This window comes from Gavialis gangeticus, unplaced genomic scaffold, assembly GCF_001723915.1.
Source record: "Gavialis gangeticus isolate Ggan-Ray unplaced genomic scaffold, GavGan_comp1, whole genome shotgun sequence".
NCBI lineage: Eukaryota > Metazoa > Chordata > Crocodylia > Gavialidae > Gavialis > Gavialis gangeticus.
This window is the reverse complement of record NW_017729022.1, coordinates 180,430,305-180,452,431: the sequence shown is the minus strand read 5'-3', so window position 1 is coordinate 180,452,431 and position 22,127 is coordinate 180,430,305. Positions and strand designations below refer to the sequence as shown.

General features: G+C 38.6%; 1 protein-coding gene across 4 annotated transcripts in view; it reads left to right on the top strand.

Moving 5' to 3' along the window:
- AFTPH (aftiphilin) overlaps positions 1-22,127 on the top strand; it is a 71,925-nt gene that overhangs the window by 37,508 nt on the left and 12,290 nt on the right. Inside the window, exons 3-8 of one of the 4 annotated variants that reach the window (XM_019516587.1) lie at positions 3,732-3,883; positions 4,423-4,549; positions 4,892-4,948; positions 7,716-7,838; positions 16,524-16,584; positions 18,170-18,253. In XM_019516587.1, the coding sequence (XP_019372132.1) occupies positions 3,732-3,883; positions 4,423-4,549; positions 4,892-4,948; positions 7,716-7,838; positions 16,524-16,584; positions 18,170-18,253 (604 nt within the window). Of the gene's footprint in view, positions 1-3,731; positions 3,884-4,422; positions 4,550-4,891; positions 4,949-7,715; positions 7,839-8,358; positions 9,979-16,523; positions 16,585-18,169; positions 18,254-22,127 lie in introns of those variants that run through there. The other 3 variants (XM_019516588.1, XM_019516590.1, XM_019516589.1) reach the window with 3 other exon arrangements.

Genomic DNA, 22,127 nt, shown 5'->3' with positions numbered 1-22,127 from the left:
TTAGCTCTTATTCATGATCAGATATTTTCACACCAGTTTCTCTTAAGAGGCACTGACTCACCCCAAAGCATCATTCAGACACCACTGCTCGATGTATGTTAAGTGTCAGTGCTTTGTAATACTGATACCTAAAGAGTCTGAGTCTGTCATGAGCATTACTGTATAATTTTTTACACTTTGAAATTTGAGTGCCTTTTTGAACTGTGGAATGACGAGTTAAAAGTGAAATACGTGATCTTGTTTGAGTTTTGAAGCAGAAAGAAGTACTGTACAGTGAGACTTACCAGTAAGTATAATGCTCACTTCAGCATGGGTAGGTTTAGGGGCAGATCCAGGAAGGTACGGCTGTGTGGCTCATGCACAGCAAGCTCTCTGAGCTCACTGGCTTATCAGCGTGGTTTCTGCTTTAGCATTGCTCTGGAACTTAGGAGGTGAACACTGCCACTGCTTGCCACCACTGCTTATACACACCCCTTTTCCTCAATGGTCCAGTTTGATGATCTGTATTAGGTGGGTGAGACCATTTATAGAGCTGCATATAGAAGAGAAGTGAAGTTTTGCAGTCCTATTGAAAAGATGGTGCCATAGGGGGTGCAGATCTCTTTAAAAAATAGGTAGATATTTTACTTGCCAAAATCACTACAAGTATTCTGTTTTTAACTACTGTATTTTCTGACATTATGCACCTCCCCCCCCCACCCCCCACCAAAAAAAATTCAGTGCCCCTATGTATTAGGCAGGGAAGCACCTTGCTTTAATTCCTGCTCCAGGGCAGCAGTTGCTGCATTACTGTTCAGGAAACTGAGGGAGTTTCAGTTGATTCAATGGCTTATTGTTCTTCACTCTAGAAGTGTTAATGGACATCTCTCCTTTTTAAAGATCTTAATTTTCAACTAATTAAGCTGACCTTTCTTAGGGCATTTTTGCTGTCTGCTCCTGGTCTCTCTCTTCCTATTTCAGTCCTGGAGACTCTTTGGCTCTTTTAAAAATCAGAAATCCACCCATGGAGACCAGTCTTAAGCTGAAACCCTAGCCATTGCTGCAGGTAAGCAGGAAAGGAGCATGAGTCACTGAAGACTAGGCTCCATCTCTGCTCTCTGCAGCCATAACTCTGGAAAAATATTTTCTTCAATCTCACTTTCAAAATGAGGCATATATTCTGGGGCATGTTGTATGTGAGAAAATATGGTGTATTTTTCTCACAATGCAAAGAGGAAAAAAATCACATATGGCCACTTTTACTATCAAATGAACCAAATAAACTAGAATGTTTTTCTCTGAGCTTTATTACATAATGGTAAACATTTGCTGAGCTTAAATTGTTCAAGCCACAGCTTTTAATCTCTGAGCATGCAGCCTCAACAGCTCTTTATGTCGCATAAGTCCAAACTTACGGGGTTCCATAGTGGTTAGTATGGTGAATGTGACGCAGTCGTTCGGCTGTGTCCTGTCCCATCCTGCCTCTCCTCCTCCCCCGCATCTTTTCCCAGCCACTGGCTACTCTGGTCTGCAGCCAGAACTCCACTGCCCCAGCTTATATTGCCTGCACTTGACCCAGTCTGTTCTGTCCCAGACTGACTTGGGTTGCAGGGGGAGGGGGGTTTGATGTGTGTAAAGAGGGGGTACCCCTGCTCCTGGGTTCCCAGGGGGCAGGGGGGGTGCTGCCCAATGTCTTTGCAGCTTTTAAACAGCAATTGACATGGGGACTTTGGGTAACCCTGCAGAGCACCCATCACCCTAGGAACCCAGAAGCAGAGGTACCCTCTCTCTACACACCTTGTCATCCCCACTCCCCCCCAAATCACCCTGGGATACTCCAGAGCCCAGTCAGGTGCCACAGATGGAATTCAGTTGATAAGCAGCATGGTGGAAAATGCTGTTTAAAAAGAGTGAAGCCTGTCAGCATCCTGCAGAATATTCAGCTCCCTGGGGACCAAGAAGCAAAGGTCCAGGCACCCTTCTACCTAGCCACCCATAGGGAAAATCTTAAGGCAGTAGCTGGAGGCAGAGACCTTGGGCAGCCCCCTGTGAAGGGAGAAGCAGGGATCCAGATAGCTGCCTCCACAATATACTGGTCACCCCTTCACCCCCAGATCGGCCTGTGATGCACCAACCCCTCGTATATTTCCAGAAATTGAAGTAAATTGATTACTAATTTGGTGGGGGAAGTAGTCTCTTGAAGCCATAAAAGCTCTGACAGCCCCAGGATACCCAGCTCTTGGGAAATCAGAAGCATGGTCTAAGGGCCTAGGCAACCCCTCCTCATCCCCTCCCCCCATTGCCCTCACACTTGAGTAGCCCCAGTCAGGGTGCCACCACACAGATTTTTAGTAAAATTCAGGAATCTTCTTTACTGAGCCCTGTGTTAGAAGGAGGATCAGAAAATTGCAGTTGTGGCCATTGACATTGTCTTTTCCTGTGTTGTCTGGATACCAAGGAAGAACATCTTTCTCCCCTGTTCAGGGAATACTGGAGAAACTGGGGTTCTTGCTACTGGGAGGCATGCTGGGATGGGTGTTCACTGCCACTCCCTAGTGGTGGTTTGACAGCACTGCAGTGCCTAAAATGTGACTCTTCCACCTGGCCCCTTTGGCAACATACACGCAGACCCATCTAACCTGGGACACCTGTGAAGCAGTTCCAAATCGGTGACATGCTTAGAACAGTTTAAGTATTATGTCTGTCCACACCTTAAGGCAAATTCTCACTGTGTGTGTGTTGTACAAATGTGAGTGGAACCTCCTTTGGACCTCTGGCTTAAGGGATACTTGAAAGTGCCCCACACAGCCAAGATTTCTTTCATTTTGCATTCAGCAAAGACCTTGGGGCACTTGTCCTTAGAAAGCGGGATATTAACACTATTGTTTTGAATATATGCTGAACATTTTTTTTTCTATCAATACTCTCTTTATAAAATTCACCTTAAATTGTAATAACCTTTTTGTTCCAGACTCCATAACCACATCTTCAGCACAGATTAAAGACATTTTCATTTTCTAAACTTTCTATCCATTATTGTGGTCCTTAATGTGTTAGTGGGAGCATCTACATGAAACATTTACTGTGGAGTTGCCTAATTGGCTCCTCAGTAAAGTCTAAGTGTCTACACCTGCAGCCCTATGAGGTCTCAGTGAATTAATAAACTCTGCTTTAGATTAATACTTGTACACACAAGTACAATCCTGGGGCGGCATTTAGTGTGCCACAGCACACACGTAAACACTGATGGGGTTGGCTGGGGCACGAGGATGCTTCAATGCAGGAGCTGCCTGCTGGCTATCCCTGCACTGGAGCACCCTCTTGCCGCAGCCAACCCCTCCACAGCATACTGAGCTGTGTTGGAGCAGCCCTGGCCTGGCAGGCTGACCCCCTGGACCTCCTGCCAGCTTGGGCCACTCTGCCCTGGTTCAATGTGCTGTAGTCCCAGATGCATGTGTAAATGTGGCACCCAGGAGCAATAAACTCTGGCGCAAACTGCACTAGATTTTACACACAGATTTTAGCACATTAATAATGCACCAGATTTTAGTCACATTAATAATGTGTAGATGTGCCCAGTTTGTATAAAAATAAGAACCTTACAATCTTCAGATGAAAGTTATGTAAAGACTTATAATTCTAAGTGCTCTAAGCTCTATAACTTGTTGTACTTTTTTTGTTTCCTCTAATTTTTTGGAAAAAACAGTTGAAGAAACTTTTTTAAATTTCTTCTACATTTCTCTTTTGTGTAGACGACATTGCAAACCCGTCTGGAGAGACTCTTTGAGGCCTGTTTTCCTTCCATACCTGTTCTTGAAATAGAAGAAGAAGTAATTTCCTTAAATCTCTTGTTGGAAGTGGACAGCAAACAGATGAGAACTGGCGAGACCTTGGTAAACAGTGGGTAAGTAACCAATCGTTTGGCAAACTTAAAGAAGAATGAGTACATAAATGCTGCTTTTAGTTAAGTGTATGTTTTAAAATGGGTTAAAACTTCAAATCTGAAATTATTCACTAAGTTGAATATATAAAAGCTGATGTAGTTTTTAAGTCTGTTTTTCAGTTACTGTACATCCGTAGCATTTCATCTATGGTTGATGGTTTCTCATGTACTTTCAAGTGATGTCTAAATGAGAGAGTTAATTAGGATGTGGCTTATTACTTACACTTTGCTACACTTTACTGTATTAATTCATATGATGATGAAGTCTAAGTAGGCCCTGTTCTGTTTGCTCTGGGCCTCCTTCTCCAATTATATGTCTGAAGAATAATTGTTCTGAGAACACGACAGCAATTTTAGCTCCCCCGAGTACTAATGTTTGGGCACAAGTTTAATTGGAATGTATAATATGTCAATCATATTAACAACTAGAATAAATGGTTAAAGCAGCTGAGTCATATGATTCTTCCTGAAGATGACTTGACTTATGATGGTCTGTGTAGGGAGCTGGTGGATGTATGGACAGAGCTGCAGGATATCCATGATGCATATGGATTGAGGTACCAGTGGGGAGGCTCTCATGGCAACAAAAAGCTTTTGTGTTCCTTGGGAATCGATACAAGAAATATTGTGAGTTCCTCAATAAAACTTAATTGATTAACAACTGTTCCTTTAACCTGCTATAAATGTACATGTGCATGTATATGTTTTTATGAATGATCGCATCCCTTGATGGCAATAGGGTTTCATGCCAAACCACTTAACAACAGTGAAGATGTAGTACTTAAGTTCTTAAAATGAAAATACTTAAATATTAAAAACAAATTAAAATCTTCTTACCCATATTGCATGTTTGCTCTACTATAGATCTTACACTTATAGGCCCAGGAGCAATATTTTCAAAGATTGATTTGTTTTAAAGTTGTTTTAAGACAGCACAAGAGAACTTTTTAAGTGATCTTTTTTTATCAGCTTTTTACAGGCAACAAGAAGCAGCCTGTGATAGTACCCATGTATGCAGCAGGACTGGTAAGTACTGTAATGCAGTTTCCAAAAAATACTGTATGGGCTTTTGAAAGTATAATCAAATATATTAAGTACCCTCTGTGAAGAGAAGCTAAAAGATATGTGCCATATATACTGGACATCAGCTGACATTGGGGAAAGCACTCTTTACAAAGCTGAACTAGACTAATTAGCTTCACAATAAATATCTTGCATCTATACGTGTGGCCCTATTAGGCCTCAGGAAACTAATGAACTCTGCAGCAGGGATAGTACTTGTATTTACAGGTGCAATTTACTAGTACTGCCCTGCTGCAGAGTTTTTTATTTCTCAACACTGCACGTGTAGATGCTGATGCGACTGGCTGGGGCACACGGGCCTGCTAACTAGCTCTGCACTGGAGCACCCTCATATCCCCAGCTGAGCCAAGTCAGAGCAGCCTCAGGTTGGCAGGCTGCCTTCCACCACACTTCCCCCCAGACCTTCTGCCAGCTGAGGCTACTCTGACCAGGCTCTGTAGTGTGGTCCTGGCCCTACATGTAGATATGGCACCTGGGAGCAATAAATTCTGGTGCAATAAATACTGGAGTTTATTGCTTTGCTTTAATAGCACGTGTAGATGCACCCAGTGAAACCAAAAATAATTATATACTCAGACAAAGTATGTGGGATTCGGGATATAGATATAAACACTTTGAACACACATGTGACAACAGACATTTTAAAGGATCGTGTCAGTAATTGATTGGAGCATCAGCCTATATGGTCTAACATAGTATGATTTGTCCAGTACTAGATGCTTCAGTAGAAAGTTCAAGAAAAATCATAGTAGCAGGTATGGTACATTTAATGTTATTTTTCCCAAACCCCATCAAACTTTGCTCTTGCAACCATTGTATTGAACTTCTATATGTAACTTTTGTATGTAATTACATGAATATGTTGCATAGTTTAAAAAACAGTATCTTTTCCCAGTATTTTTAGGCATGAGAATATCCCCTTGTAATGTGTTGCACTATCCTGAACATACATACTCTGTAAAAGTCCTTTAGGTACAAGACTTACTGAATCCTTACGTTCAGCGGATTCCATGACTTCTGAATCCTTCAAGGAATCCTCTTATGGAATTCACATTGGGCCCTCCATACTTCCACATTGTATTCCATGGACATAATCACTGTTTTTGCTCTGATGATTAACTGAAATATCAGAGAAGCAGTAGCACCAGTCCTGGGTGTCATCTTAGAGTCACCGCAAGGATGTAAGCTGCCAGCTTGGCTACTGCCTCAGTTGTGGCTGCTACCCCTGCCCAATTATGCCTTTTTGCAGAAGTACTTTTCACTTCCAAGGACACTGAAGTAGAAACCTTTTTATTTTGTATGATGAGATCATCCTTTTTAATTTCAGAATTGTAAAGTATTGACTTGTCTAGCATCTCATGCAGGCTGCCATATCTTTATTAGGAAGAACACTGAGATAGCAAAGCAACAATTTTTGATATCTCAGTGAAGCAAACTTTCTACTCCTAGGAGGTTGTTTTTTTTTCGGTTTTTGGTTTTTTTTAAGTAGTACTACATCAACTCTTCCTACACAAGAAATTTCAGTCATCTCTGTTATGTATTAACCTCTGATATCAAGATTTACCAGGACATATTTTAATGTATGAATTTACAACATTTTTTTCAGAGATACTAATCTAAAATCAAGAATACTGTAACCTAAAATTGAATCTTCCAGAGCAGGTGCTTTCTGATTTTTATTAAGGTCCATTTTATATATTACTTTGTACCAGCATAACCTGCATGTAAAGGGACTTTTAAATCTCTTTAGTAAGCAGTGACTTATTTTTGTGTGTATTTAGGAGCAGATCCATCTATTGTATCAGCAGTATGTAATGCAGAATAAGAGACAGTGTTATACATACATGAAAGCCTTTGCAGAAAATTTCATAACACTCTCACGGTCACTTTCTTCCAGGCTGTACGTGTGAAATACTAACATAACTAGATAGGCCTTCTCAAGACAGCCATCTCTCTTAAAAACAATCTTACCCTGCAGCTTCAGCTGGTTCCTCCCCTCCCAGAATAAGTCTTACTGTCCCAGAGAAGCTGGGACTTGAACCACCTGGCCTCTAGACTAGCTAATTAACTTCCTTGCATTAGTTTGGTTTTGGTATGGATCTGTGTGCCGACAGGACCCTTGTATTTTTGATAATGCAAACTTATGCTGATTTAGGAAAGAAGCCAGAGGTTTAGAACTTGGCTAGTTCTGCTTGGCCTTGAACACTTCATTCAGCCTCACTTCATTGGGTCTCCCTCTGTTCTTTTCAATGGATGTAAATCCATGACAGTAGCTATAGCAGACTGTAAACAATACTTGACGCAGAATCAGTTCTTGGAATTGTACTACAGAATTATCTGTACATTATTACAGAATGATAGTTACAAAGAATCTTTACATTGGTTCCTGGGACCAAAATGGAATAAATAGTACTCGTCCTTTCCACTCTGCCTTTTGATCCTTTTTTATAATAGACCACTAGCAAAAGAAAAGGGAAATGTCTGTTTGATTTGTATGACAGTTTCTTCCAACTTGTTACTGAAAATACAATTAAATTTTGATTAAAGGGGACTGGATCTATGTAAACCGTTTTTTCTGTGCTGTGTTTGATAGAGCCAGAAGAGGTCTCAATCTGAGAAATAACTTCGGGGAGATGCACAACTTCAGATAGTACTGGGTATAGTCTCTGTAATTCTTGGAATGTTTGTACATATGACTTCTTTTTTTTAGGGTATGCTAGAGCCTACCAAGGAACCCTTGAAACCAATATCTGCTGCAGAAAAAATAGCTTCGTTAGGACAGACGCCGCCTGTATCACCGGAGATGAACACATGCACATCTGATCAGTTTCAGGTAAAAACAGGAAAAAGATGATGATGATGATGATGTCTAAACTGGCTTTTTAACATTTTACAGTTTTAGGTTCCAGAACCAAAGGAATCTGAGTATGTAAAGGAGAGGTTTTTCTCAACGCCACAGTAAATCCCCACTCTTGGATCCACTACTCATGAGGCTGGAGGGAGTCCCCTAGCTAAGTGTCTAGCTGCCAGCCAGTATCAGGGATTACCTGCATCTTCTAAGAGCCCTGGTGACCTCTAATGCCCTAATAGTTTACTTTCTAACAACTGACAATGAGACAGTTGCTGCTGTGATTGTGAATAGTACCAATACAGCTGGTCCTTCTCTGACTGATGTCTTTCATTAAAAACTCTGGTTTTCCTGTAACTTCTCTAATCTAGTGCCTTATTATTTTTCATTTCTTTTCTGTATGGAGCCACTTTACCTGTCTGACCAGGATTTTTTTTCTAAATTATTATTTAAAGCTGTGCTTGTTGCACTATGTTTCCATTCTCCTTTCCCCTTTATCTTTCAGAATATGTAGGAGGCAGCCTAGCCACCTGGAGAAATAGCCTGGGTGCAGTCATAAAATGTCCATTGCTAGCACATGTGATTGTCTCCACCGTCTGGGCAAAGACCGCGACTGGTTCTGCTGACCCGCTTGTACCAAAATGTCTCCATGAGCAATTCTGTCAGTGTTGAACACCTCAAGGCTTCTTGAGTGGTGCCTCTACCCTATAAGTCTGATGCAAAGTAAGTTCAGAAAGAGTCTAAGCAAGCCTTTGATTGCACCAGAGTCTAGATTATCCCGTTAGGTACCAACAGACTGCATATATGCCAAGCATTTGAATGCAGCAGGTCTGGTGAACTGCTAAAGCACTTTGCTTTGGTGCCTTGCAACAATTACCGGTATTATTTAGTTGAGCTAGTATGGTGCTCTGAACCATCTAAGTAATTGGTATGTCACCACAGAGTCAAAGAATAAAAAGTTCAATCCAAACTTCCATTTGAGTTTAGGTCTTAACTATGCAACTCCTCTGATTGTGTGTCAGAGTCGTAAGTACTGTTGAAGAAACTACTGTGACTCCAACTCCCTGTCACGTCACAATGTCAGGTACTTCAGGGCTTATTGATTTCTTGGTCCTCCTACAGTGCCTTGGGTGCATTACAGTTACCACCATGTCTTGTTGATTAAGGTGTTTTGCATTGTTGACTGCGCTTGGAACTGTCAACACAATAGGTGCCCCAAGTGCATCTGTACTTTGTGCTTATCCCTTATCTGTGTCTTTGCATTCAGCTCTTATGCTTGCCACAGCATCAGAACATCAGAGACAACGTGGCCAGAAAAAACATTCATGAATTGGTGGTGCGAGTGCATCCCTTTTCTAGTTCTGTTTTAAAACAAGGCCTACAGAGAGATTGATTATTGCCACCAGTGTCTTTCAGAGATGTCCATTCATTACCTTGTTCAGTCTGAGCTGAAGAAATGTTTGGGTTTTTTGCCCCAAAACTTTATCAGGACAAAAGAGGGAAAAGCAGCCGGCTTCTTATGGAATTCAAGCATCTCCTCTTACAACCAGGATGATTGATGTCAACTCCATTAATCTGTAAACCTGCTGGAATTACAGGACAAAAATAGCCGAATGCTTTGAAAAATGCCACTTTCACACTTAGCTGGCATTACTTGTGCGAGATGCTGAAGATGGTGTAATATCATTCTTCTACCCAAGCTATTTCTAAAGTAGTAGAGTGACACAGTGCCCTTGCACACTATACTGGCGCTATTATTCCATTTGCTTCGTGAGATTCTGGTGAGTGAGTCGATCTTGCCTCCAGCTTCAAATTGCCAGGACTTTTGCAGATTACCTCCCCTGGTCTATGACTATAGAGAAGAGGCATCCATATTGGGGAAGCTACATCACTCCTCAATTCCTGCTGCCTGTGTTGAATTTCCAATCCCAGATGGACAAGCACCAGAATTAGCTTCCAGACGTGTACATCTTTCTGCTCTCTTCCCCAGAGCAATATAGGATTTGATACCCTTTTCAAATGGCATCAGAATGGGCTGATACCAGGTAGTCTTGGATGCTTTGATTGGTGATTAGTCAGGTATTTACACACAAACCTTAGCTGTTCCCAGATGCTCACGATGAAGGAAAAACCCTTTACAGAAAGTAGAGAGCAAAACCTTTTGTTCCATTGGCTTTATACCATAAAGGAATGCCATATTGCAAGTCTAAAGCTCAAAGACTTGGCTTACAGGATGATTCTGTACCCTGGGAATGGGGGTACTCTGGGTTGCTGTCTACAGATGCAGGTTGATCTGAAACTTGGTATTACCTACTAGCAAGAACTGCATGGTATTTGGAAGGCTCAAGAGCATATAATGAATTAATCTTCTTGGATGCCTTGCTTGTTGATGAAGGTTGGGGTCCCTTGCTTGTTCTATATAGCTTCTGGTTACCTTGGCTAACAGAAAGTACAGGATTTGTTTCAGAGGAGATTTCTTAAATTGTTCTTCAATGGGCCAGCAGTGGGAAGAGAATGTAGGACAATCCAAAGATTTGTTGTGGATATTGATAACAATAAAATGGGAATATGTTAGCCAGCCTTAGAGGTACCTGAAGTCTAGTCACAAGCCACAGACCCACCAGTTGTATCTAGGTCATGGCATGATCTTAGAGATTTGATAAGTTAATTCCAAATTCCTTCATTTCTATTTATGACCTTGAATTTTTCTTCATACCAAGCAGATAATCTCTGCATACACTCTGATGGATACCAAGGTCATAATGGTTTTCAGAAATCTGGTTTCTTAATAGTATGGATTTAAGATGGTTCTTATGTCTTGCATAAACAGAACAACATGATTAGGATTGGTCTCTCAGGAAAATGTTCATTTATGAGATTCAGTAACATTCCAAAAAGAATTTCTTCTCACCTTTATTCATCCAGATAAGTGAGAATGAGAATACTGTCATATCAAGCAAGCTAATCCGTAGCAGTCTCCTATTAGTAATTGAAGAATTGGTGAGGGTTTATGAACTGTATAATGCAGAAGGTCAAGTGATCACAGTGGTGCCTCTGGCAATTTATAGCTGAGTTCTCACTTTTGAGACAGGACATCTGAAACTTCCTTCTATTCTCAATGTTAATCTGCCAATGACCTGTGTAAATCATTGACCAAATATCACATGACTGACTGCTCTTTTCCATTTACTGAAGGAGTTCTCAAGTAGCAAAGGTTTTATGACCTTAGCTTTTTGCTGGCTGTCTTTTCAGTGTTGGTGCCATTAGACCAGTGATTCTCAACCAGGGTATAATGGCATCCTGAGGTACCATGATATCTTTTTAAAGGTGTCTCAGTATTAGCACTATTAGGTATACAAGCCTCTACACTTGATTCACAAGATAAACTTAAAGATTTCAAGTAGGAATCCATAGTGTCAAAAACTTTATGACCTTTTTGTGATCTAAGTTCTTTGCAATAATATAATTATTCTTGTAATTTTTCCATAGTGGAAAAAAAAATAAGTGGAAACTAAGAGCTGGCCTTTTTTCCAAGGAGTCCCTTGAGTCTAATGAAGGTTGAGTGCCCTGAGTTTAAAAAGGTTGAGACTTCAACTTTTGTTGAACATCATGTACAGAAGCTACCACTCTGCAGAACAAAACATGATTCTTTTTGTTAGCTTGTCTCTTGGAAGGATAGAACGTGAACCACATTCTAATGGGGGTTTAAAGTCCTCAGATGTTCTCTTTGTATGTAAGTAAGGTGTTATCAGTAAGGGCTGTCAGGAAAAGGAAATCTTTGCTCAGTTCCAGAGAGAACGAAAAGTCGTGTTACGGACAAGTGGCGAGCAAGGACTGAATATACAAGTGGAGAGAGTAAAAAGACAAGGAGAGCAAGAAAACATGGGAGTAAAATCTGTAAAGGAGTTGAAAAGTAGTGACTCTTGCCAAAAAGCTTATACCTCACTTAAATCACTTAAATGTATTTGGAAAGACTAACTACAGACTATTAGACTTCTCTTCACTTCATATGTACCTCACAAATCTGGTTAGAATATGGAAAAGTAACTTGTTAAAAAAACAAAACCAAAAAAAAAGCTCCACACTTTAAGATCAGGTTCTTAATTTTATCTAGTTCTAATAATCTCAGTTCTAGTAATCTCATTTAGCCCTCAGAGAATTGTAAACTTTACTGACTGCCCCCCCACACATGCACACTGTTAATTTAATACAAATTAAATTTGTTTTTAATTCAAATTGGCATCTGAGCTCCACTTTGATGAGTTACTTGTTGACAGTTGTTTTTCTGCCCCACTCTCGAATGCTCATCCCAGCAGGGCACATCTCCATAAACTCAATGTGAAATTACATCTAGATTATGGATCACTGCAATAGCTAATTTATATCTCAAGTGCTATATCTAGAGAGTTGTCCATTTTATTCCATAGCAAGCCTGAAATAAAAGGTGCATAAAAAAACTCATTAAGCATGAGGGGAAAGTCTACTTAAGGAGCTGCCCTCTCAACAATTACACTGACTGTTAGATCTCTGGGAGCAGGGACCCTTTGTATTTTTCTGAATCCACACAATAGGAATTCAATCCATAACTAGGAGTTTGAGGCATGATAGGAAAACTAATAGTAGTTAGTTCCAGTCAAGATGTTTGCAGAGTTATTGTATAACCTGCCTTGTGTCTATTGGTGTTGTGCTCTGATTTTTCAACTGTGGCTTAATACTCGATGCCTTGCTGTCTCTGTTCTTCTTTCAACATTCCTTTTTTTTCTTGTCTTTTTTCATTTTCATTTTTTTATATTATCATCCTAGTATATATCAAAGCTCTTGTTCATGTTTCAAAATGCCTTCTTTATACTGGGAGATGTGTTTTCTTTGGCAAAGCCTGAGGTTGTCATCCTCCAAACGTACAGAATGACTTTAGGTTTTCTTGTTTGCGTCAATGCTCGTGCTGAACTTCAGTCTTTGAGCTCCATTGTTCCATGCTGTGACCCAGGCCTTGAGAGAAGAGAATTTACCACCAGTTCTTTTCTGAAGGTGTTGCAGCAGGTTAATTAATTCTTTTTGGAAGGTGTTAATCACAACATATCTACATGTTCACATCTGCAGAGTTGGAGATGAAATGTAATGATATCAACTTCGTACTTAGCTATTAGAGGCTGATCGGTCTTCAATTAAATTGTTAGGCGGGCTCTTAAAAAGCACTGTTAATTGGGTTAGGGGCCACCAGGATTGCTAGCAGTGACAGATGTACACAACCCTGCTATTGGCCACCAGCCAGAGACTGCTATGGAACCCCCTCCAGTTACACGTGAGAGATCCAAGAATGTATAACTGCCTTGCTATGTACACTAAGAGAACAAAAATCACAGGTAAGAAAATTCCTTTGGAGTAAGAGATGAAAGAATTTGTTACAGTTTAAAGTGCAGTGAAGTAGCTCTGAAATACTTCAGGAAGGAAAGTGGTATTTCAAAACAGTTGGGAATTTTTGTATAGTAGCATAGCCAATAAATACTTACCATCTAATACATGAATTTCTGGTAATAGACAAGAGTCATGGTGGGGAGAAAGCTTCAGGGTCTGTTTGTAGCAGCTGTTTAAATATTGGTGGTAAACTTGTATTGCCAATGTAGTTTTGCAACTCTCTTGCTCTAGTTCAATTTTAATGAGTTACTTTTGCGTAGACAACCTTTTAAAACTTAAACATTTTTTTAGGGTTAAAGACACTCCTATTCCAAGTCCTATTAGTGTGCTAAAAGGGAATCTTAAAAGCAGATAAAATTGCTACACCAGAAAGCCATAACAATTACACAGTAGAACAAGAGATCTTTCAATTTCCTCCTCTTACTTTCTGAGCTCTCCAGGTAACCCCCTAGTAGTTGGGCCTGTTTGCCAGCCTCTATATGGCTCCTCCTATGTAAATCTGATTTAGGGTGGCTGGGGGGAGGGAGGAGGCCCAGTCCTGTCATTCATTTCTCCTGTTCCTTGTTGGGCATTCTTTTGGTAGTTAAAAATATCGCATTAGGAGAGCTACTGAAAATACTGAAGCTTCCACTGGGTGTTCTGCCAAACTAAAACTTAAAATTCTCATATCTGAACTTTGCCATTGTCTGTATTTTCTAGGGCACTTACATGGAGCTTTGAATGATCAGTGTAGTCAGAGACCTCCTAGGGGCAAAGCTAATAGAACCAGGAACTATTCCTTTGCATTTAATTGTCCAGATCATTTTGTGTTCAGCCCCCTTACTTTCACTTCATATGCTGTCTTGGAGAGGGCGGATGCTCCTCTCTTCATATATTTTTGTAGGTATCACCAACATTACATACAGGTTTTTGCAGTTTATACGGAGCTTTCTGCTTGATAACTATCCAAGCTAACAGAATAACTTTTGTCCCCTGAAGCAGGATAGTATACCTTTCTATGTTGGAGTGAAATAGGTTTTTTTTCTGCGGCAAGGGGCTGTTGATACTTTTACCTTGTTCTGCTAACATTTGAGTGAATCATGTCTCAGAGACACTGCTGCTGGCAGACATGAAAAAAAAAGAGAAGAAACGGCGTTTTACTTTAGACCTGGTGCACTCCTGCACTAAGCCCAGCACATACCCAGAACAGACAATCGTGTTAGTTGGACCCGGTTCACTCAACATCTGTATAAACTGGGCACATTAGTGCGGCATTCTTGGCACTTTTATCTAATAGCTGATTGAATTTTATCTAATAGCTCCTGAAGCATCCAATCTATACAGACGCTGAGGAGCCTGGTCGAACTACTGTGCTGCCCCTTCCGGTAAAGCTTGTTTTTTTTTTTTCTTCACATCTGTCAGCAGCCTAGACGTCTACCTGAGAGAGAGAGAGTGGTATAATTTGAACATAGTTTTGCCAGCTGGCCTCAGTTCTGACTCTGAATGCTTCTGAGTTTAATCCTGGGTTTCTCTTTAATGGGGACATCGAGCTATCGTGGGATTCTTGTCTAACTAATTGGAGGCTAGTAAGAAAGTTTTTGTCAGAAGAGCTGTGGTTCAAGCCTGTTTTCCTCTTAATGAAAAAGCTGGTGAACTGTCTTTTTTTTAGCCCACCACTGCTTCCCTTTTATAAGTAAAGCTGCTTCCAGAGTTGGTATGCTTTTGGTACTACAAAAACATTTCAAACAAGTTGCTGGTTGTAGCTATTGTAACTACATCAGTTACAGCATCTCCATTGGCACAACTAGTTTTCTTTGTCATTAACTTGAATTGTCAGTATTTTAAGGGCTAACAGCAAATAAAAATTGGACATGGCATTAAATCCTTTTGGCTACCACAGTGATGTACTACTTAAAGCATACTCATCTGTACTGGAAACATTGCAAAGGTATTGGGTGAAAGATGTCTAAGGTAAAGTGTTGCTGTAAATAAATACAGAATTCTCTACCCTCCTCTTTTTTTTTCTTTTTCTTTTTTTAAATAAAACTCAAGTGTTGAGAAACCAAAGGTTCTCAAATTGTTTGGACCTGGCTCAAGCTTCTGAAACTGTTTTGTAACATTGTGTGACTTGTTAGCACGGAATGCTGTCAGCTTTTGGAGAAGGCCTCACTTACTGCCAAAAGAGTCAGCATCTGCCTCTCAACCTTTTGAGAGCCTTCTAATTAATCTTTAGTGAAGTTTCAAATTGATTTTCAAGGAGTTTCTAGCTAGTTCTTACTGGTGACAGAACTCTGAAACCCAAGAATCAAACTTACCTAGTTCAAGGCAGTTCTTTCCAATTGCTTCTGCAAGCTAACTTCACTTGAGCAGCACTAGGCAGAACAAGAGAGATTGAGAAGTTCTTAATATTTATAATACCGCTGATGTGGCTGTTGTATGTTTTGCAGTGCTCTAACCAAAAACCATTTATAAATTATACTGGTTTTCAGGACAGCTAAATATATATCTGCCTCTTCTACACAATCTCTACGCCTTGTCCAGTTTACCTACGTGTGCAGGGGGATTGAACAAAAGGAAATGGAAAGCCAAAGATACTCTCCCAGGAGGAGCCCAAGTTTCCTTTTTTAATCACATTCCTGTGGTGCACACGTTGTGTAGTCAAGTCTTGAGATCCTGTCTCATTGCTGGGGGGAGTTTGGGACTTCATCTTTCTTGGCTAGATTGATCAAGCAAAGGGTGGTATTCAGTTTTGGGGGATTGTAGAAAGCAATAGGCTCCCCAAGTGTACTGGTAGAATGATCTCAAGAAAGGAAACATGGACTCCTTCATGGTGAATAACTTATTTCATACAATCATGCAAAGGTGTATAGAAGTGCAAAACACTTTCTAGAACTATATTCTATTTTAAAATCCCCTCCCCCAATTAAATTGTATGTTTAGTCTTTTTATGCACAAATGGGTTAGTCTTTTGCTTATGTTTTAGCTCTGTCTTAATATTTTTGTATAATACTTATTAAAACCCTGTTGGGGCTAGATGATTGGGGCGATCTCTGCTTAAAGTTGAGCTCAACTTTTATTTTGTTGAAGAAGGTACTTTAAGTATATATTATGAAAACTTACAGCTCACAACTTCTAAAGTCTTAAAATATTTGGAACTTATGTTCAATTCTTTCTCTAATACTTGGGCACAAAAAAGAAAATTCTGTTGTGAGACACTTTACATTTGTTATAACCTGAACTGACTATAAAATCTGATTTCTGACTTTTCAACTCTAGGAATCTCTACCACCTGTCCAGTTTGACTGGAGTAGCAGTGGCCTTACTAACCCTTTAGATGGTACGTCTCTCCGTAGAGCCTCTAGCACCAGAGCTAGAGTTAAGAAAGCTACAAAGTTCAGACAAACGTCTCTCTGCTGATTTATTTTTTTAATATATATTTATTTCTTACTCCTAACTTTGGAAATTCAGGCTTTCTTTCTGATTAGCTGTGCCCCCAAGTCTTAAAACACAGCTCTCTGTGATTTTAGGTTCCTACATTCATGCTGAGCACACAAAGCTGCATTGTACACACCTCATAGTCGCTCAGATTACGATGAAGATCTGACTAGGTTAGATTTGATTTACATGTTTAACCTGTAAAAATGTATGTTGCCAATGAACTGATACGTTATGAATAGCAATGAAGTGTATGCTGGTTACTACAAAGCACAATAGTTTAACCAAAAACTCTTTGCAAAAGATACACTTCTAGACTGAAAGTTTTCACTTTCACAGATATACATTTTCCACTTAGACATTTAATGACTTCATGCATTGCTACTTTTGCTTAAACTCTGTATCAAAATAGATCTAATGTATTAAATTTTGAAAGAGATGCCTTCAAACTTATTTGTGTACATGGTTGAAACTTCACTTCCAAGAGCTTCATATATGTATGTATGTTTTAGTGGAGAAGTGAGTTGTCACACTAACTCCTGTCTCTCAGGTGCAAGCTTGAGGAGAGAGAAAAATAACAGATTGTGAAAACTTGCTGGATGGCAGGTTAAAAGTCTTACAGAGAAAACATTTTTAAAAGGATCCTGCCAGCAACAGTTAATTCACAATGTATAAGTTACTCAAATAACTAAAATTTTGTGCATGTTACTATGGGTGTTACCTAGTAGTTCTCAGGGTACATAGGTTGCAATGGCTTAAATATCAGTATCAATATGATGATGAAGGAAAGCCTGGATGGACCCTTTTGCTGTTGTCTGGTGTCTTATATCTTTAGTCAAATCATCATGCTTTCTTTTAATAAGCAACTTCAAAATGTATCCTGTTTCTGATTTTGTTTCAGTATTAAAGGGGAACAGTATAACTTATTACTGAGGAGCTGGATGTAACCCTGGCATTCATTTCCATGTATTTACATTGCTTTAAACTAAAATACTTTATAGTTAAAAATGGCAAATAAAATTTGTCAGTTTTTTTCAGTTCTTTTTGCTAATTGGGGGACCAGTTAAATTTTTAATGATGAAAGAATAGCTTTAACTATGAAAGGAAAAGGCCCATTTATATTCCTATTACAAATTGACCTAAGTATTGTTTCCCTTTAATTGGACAGATCTCTCTTCCTGGATCTTGCTGATTCTATTCCATTTTTAGATCGAAATAAATCTTTCTCTCTACTTAAAATTACTAGTGTTTGAATTACTTGCTGCATTGTACATGAGAAAATGTACATTGAATTAAGTTGTTAACATCTTTAGAAATTACAAACTAATACTGTAAGCATTGTTTTCATGTCAGTTTTTAAATTGTGTACTGAGTACTAATTATAACTTGCATGTTCAAGTGTGTGTCTTACCCCTTTTTATACATAAACCCCTCCCTTGGCTTACCTTCTATATGGCTGCCTACCAACACGGTCACTGAATTTCAAGCTAGTGGAGGTTCCACTCTTCTGAACCTTGATTTCTTTGGGCCCGTGGATGACAGTAGCTCTAGCAGCACCACCACAATCCCAGGTCAGCAGAGTGTTAAAACCACAAATGTAGTCTTATAACAATTTACTAAAAGCATGAACACATCACTTGACTTTCCTATAAACAAGGAGAACTTTAAGAGAGCGTTTCTGTAAAATGTGTATGTAGTATGTTATTTTTCTTTTAATGTGTATGCTGTTTTCTAACATTTGTATGAAGTGCTAAGTATTTGAAAGGTATTATTAGCTCTGTACTGTTACCTATATAATCAGTGAATGGCTCTTAAGTTTTTTAAGCACTGAATATGTTAAAACGCTTTCCTTACTTGATTTTAAATGAAGAATTTTTGGAAGCTTTTCAAAGTACTTCATATTAAGAAACTGAAACATAGATATAATGGCTACAAAAAGGGAGAAGTTCTCCCTTTTGAATAAAAAGCTATCAGCAATATAATTGACTATTGTAATTGGTATGTATCGTAAATATAAATTCCTAAATGAGTTATACTTAAGGTGTGAGAGGTTTAAAATCCTCATGACATAACTAGCATCTATGGTTACCTAAAAGTTGTACTTCTGTTCCTTGTCTGACAATGAATGTTACAGTATAAGAAAAGTGTTTTAACAATATTCATAGCAACAAACAAGGACAGTTGTGTGTTTGGGGGACACTAAAAGCGTAAGCAATATATTAAGCCATTGATTATAAAACAAAAGCAGTTTTAGCCATGCTGAAAGCTCATGCTCTTGGGAAAGAGACCAATACTTGTCATTTTCTACTTTGAATAAAATGGGATCACACTTGAATGAATTTGACCATGTTTACATTTTATTTAACATGATTTTGATGTCTTTTGAATATGTTTGAGTTTCTCTGATTTTTTTTTAAGTTTTATTCTTGAAAGCTAAACCTAAAATCTTGCAAAATGCATTTATTCAGAGAGAGGAAGATCTAGGAAAGGCCTGTTACTCCTACATGGGCTACTAGTTTATTTTTAGCTGCTTCTAAGGTGGCGCATGAGTAAAATGCTACTGTTACACCCATGCCCCTCGATCATGAAGTCTCTTATGTACTTTGAATTAATTTTGAATGAGAAGCCCAGTATTCTTATTAAAACTCGGGGGAGGAGGGGTGTTGCTTCATCTTATGATGATCGCTATAGCATATTTCAAACAACAACATTCCCCTGAATCCTTTAATACAGCAACTTTGTATTATTTTGGTTTTTATCATTTGTCTTTTAATTGCCCCCAAATTCACAGTAGCACCATCATCAGGAGTCAAATAATGTACTCGTGTCAGTATGAAGCGATAGTAAGCTTACTACACAGGTGCTAGGGACCAAAGTGGAGAGTGCTTGAAATAGTTACATAATTCCTTTAATAGCTTTAAAAATACTCTTAATTCATTTCTCTTTCAGTCATGTTCACCCCTCCTTAGGAGACGCATTTTGTCACTATTCACCTACCAAGATACATTCTCATTATTCTGCCATTGCAAACACTTGAAGTGATTACTGCAGAGATGCTTCAGCTTTTTTTATTGCTTCTTGCTTTTTTCTGTTGATAAATGTGTCCTTAAACTATAGTATAGATGGTATCACCTCCCCTGGTTTGCCATATAGCCATTGCCTCCATTTTCTGACTTGTTTCTAGGAAAGTCATACTTTTTTTTTTTTTTTACCTTGCAGTTTGTTTGTGTTGTGTGCGTTTAAGTTTTATCCAGGAGTTCTGTGCAGAATTTGGTTAGCAAGCTTTCCTCAAATATCTCATTAAGGTTTTATAATTTTTCCATAACCACTTGCTGATCACTTAAATAAGAAAAAAATCCATTTGATTTTATGACTTTGTCAGTTGAGTAGTCATTTATCTTTTTTGCTAAAAACTATTAAATTGCTATCACTGTGACGTGATAGAAGTTTGTTCCTTAATGGAGATGGAATATAAACTATTCTAGATCTATATTAGGTTTCCCTCAATCCCATCAGATCTGGATCCAAAATCACTAAAAGGGGGATTTAAATTTAACAATCACTGAGAAACTCCCTAATTCTAATTAATAATTTATATATTATGATAACAGCAGGGTGTTTTGTTTTGGGGGGGTTTTGTTTTGTTTTTTGTGGTGATGTGCAAGCATTCTAATAACATTGGCCAAATTCAATAGGAGCCACATACTAGAACCAATAAATTGAGCATTAGCTTCATAAAACATTCTCCGATGTAAATTAAAGGTCTGAAATGTAACTACATAGTATAACTTGTTAGGTGTACCTTTGTGTCACAGAACTGTGTACCAAAGGGCTCCTTCCTTTTAAATATTTTATAATTTATACCTTAATGGGATTTCAAAAGACTTGCAAGTCTAAGTGCATTTCTTATAGCCTTCCCCCCTGTTGGAAGTTAATGTTCTGTGTTGTTGTCTGTTCTTGTTGGAGTTCTGTAAACATCTGACAATACATAAAACCTAAGGTATACTGGTCTCAAACTTGGCGCATATTTTACTTGAATCTGGATGTGACCTCATTTTGAGAAAAACAAGTGCTAGTTGAAGGAATAGATGAGTAGTATCTAATGAGCTAGTAAGAAGGGCAGCTGGTTTCTTTGGTATAAGTAAAGGGTTTTTTTTAATTTCATTTGGCTCAATGTGTTAATCAGAACAAGTAAAACTGAGAAGAGCTGATGCATACTGCTGTTAAGAATTATTAATTTCACCGATTTGCACAGAAGCTACAACTATTAATAAATGAAAGTGAGGGAATAACAGCCAGGGTATTTTAATTGGCGAGGTGTTCTAAGTTTGGTACATAAAGGGCATTTCTAAAACATAGCCCTTGCATAACTTTAGCCGGTCAGCTTGCTTATTTAGTATTTAAACTAATTTTATAATTGTTGCTATTCTTGAGTTTTTTATCAACATAAAGCTACTACATATCCCTTGACCTCTAATTATTTGCAGCATACATTTTGTTGTAGTACAGACTGTATCAAGTTTGGACAATGGAGAAAATGTTAATTTTGCATCACCTTTTTCACTTGCACACATACACGCACGCACACACACCCTTAAAATGTTCATAAATCTCAACAAACTACATGTTAACTTAAGGAAGTAAACACAATATATTACGTGCAGCTATACTTTAGTTATCACCAGCTAAAATTGTTTTTAGTGGTGAACTAGTTTTGTAACATTTTCTCCTCCATAATGCATTTGAAATATTAAAATTACAGAGATTTGTAGAAAGATTAAAGGTCACACAATATCTTTGTATCTCTTACCTTTTTTTGATAGCGGAGGTGAAACAGCACTTAATACTTAACAGGCCGTAACCAGAATTTCACCCACATTTGGGTGGGAGGGGGGAGGGCGTGTTTTGTTTTCTTTTTCTTCTCAGTACATTTTTATACAATTTGCTTGTGCTGCTTGTATTCTTTGGGATGAATTTTTTTTCTAAAATCTAAAATTCATTCCTGGTGTAAACGCATGTCAGAATAATGTTCAGGATCAGGCTTAAGGTAAAACACTTGAAAATCAGGCCTGAAGCGTTTGTATCCTTTGCTCAGTACTTTATAAATACGTTTGAGAGAAGAAAGAATAGAATCAGTTAAGGATTTAGGTATGAATTCTGTGTTATAAATTAGCATAGACTTGGTAGAATGGGATTAAGAATGATGGATTTTCCTCACTTTAAATCTGAAGTCAAGCTTGGTGTAGTGTTTGATATAATTTTTGAAGCCACTGTGGTATGTTGTCACTATCAAAATTACAGTATTTTTAAAACTTAATTTTTATGTGTTTTTCTGTTTCTAAGTAGCAGTTAATTTGGCAATTCATTCTTTGGTAAATTATTTTTAGAGAAACAAATTTAAGTCAATGAAAAAAATGCATCTTGCGTGGTGTTGGTTCCCCCCCC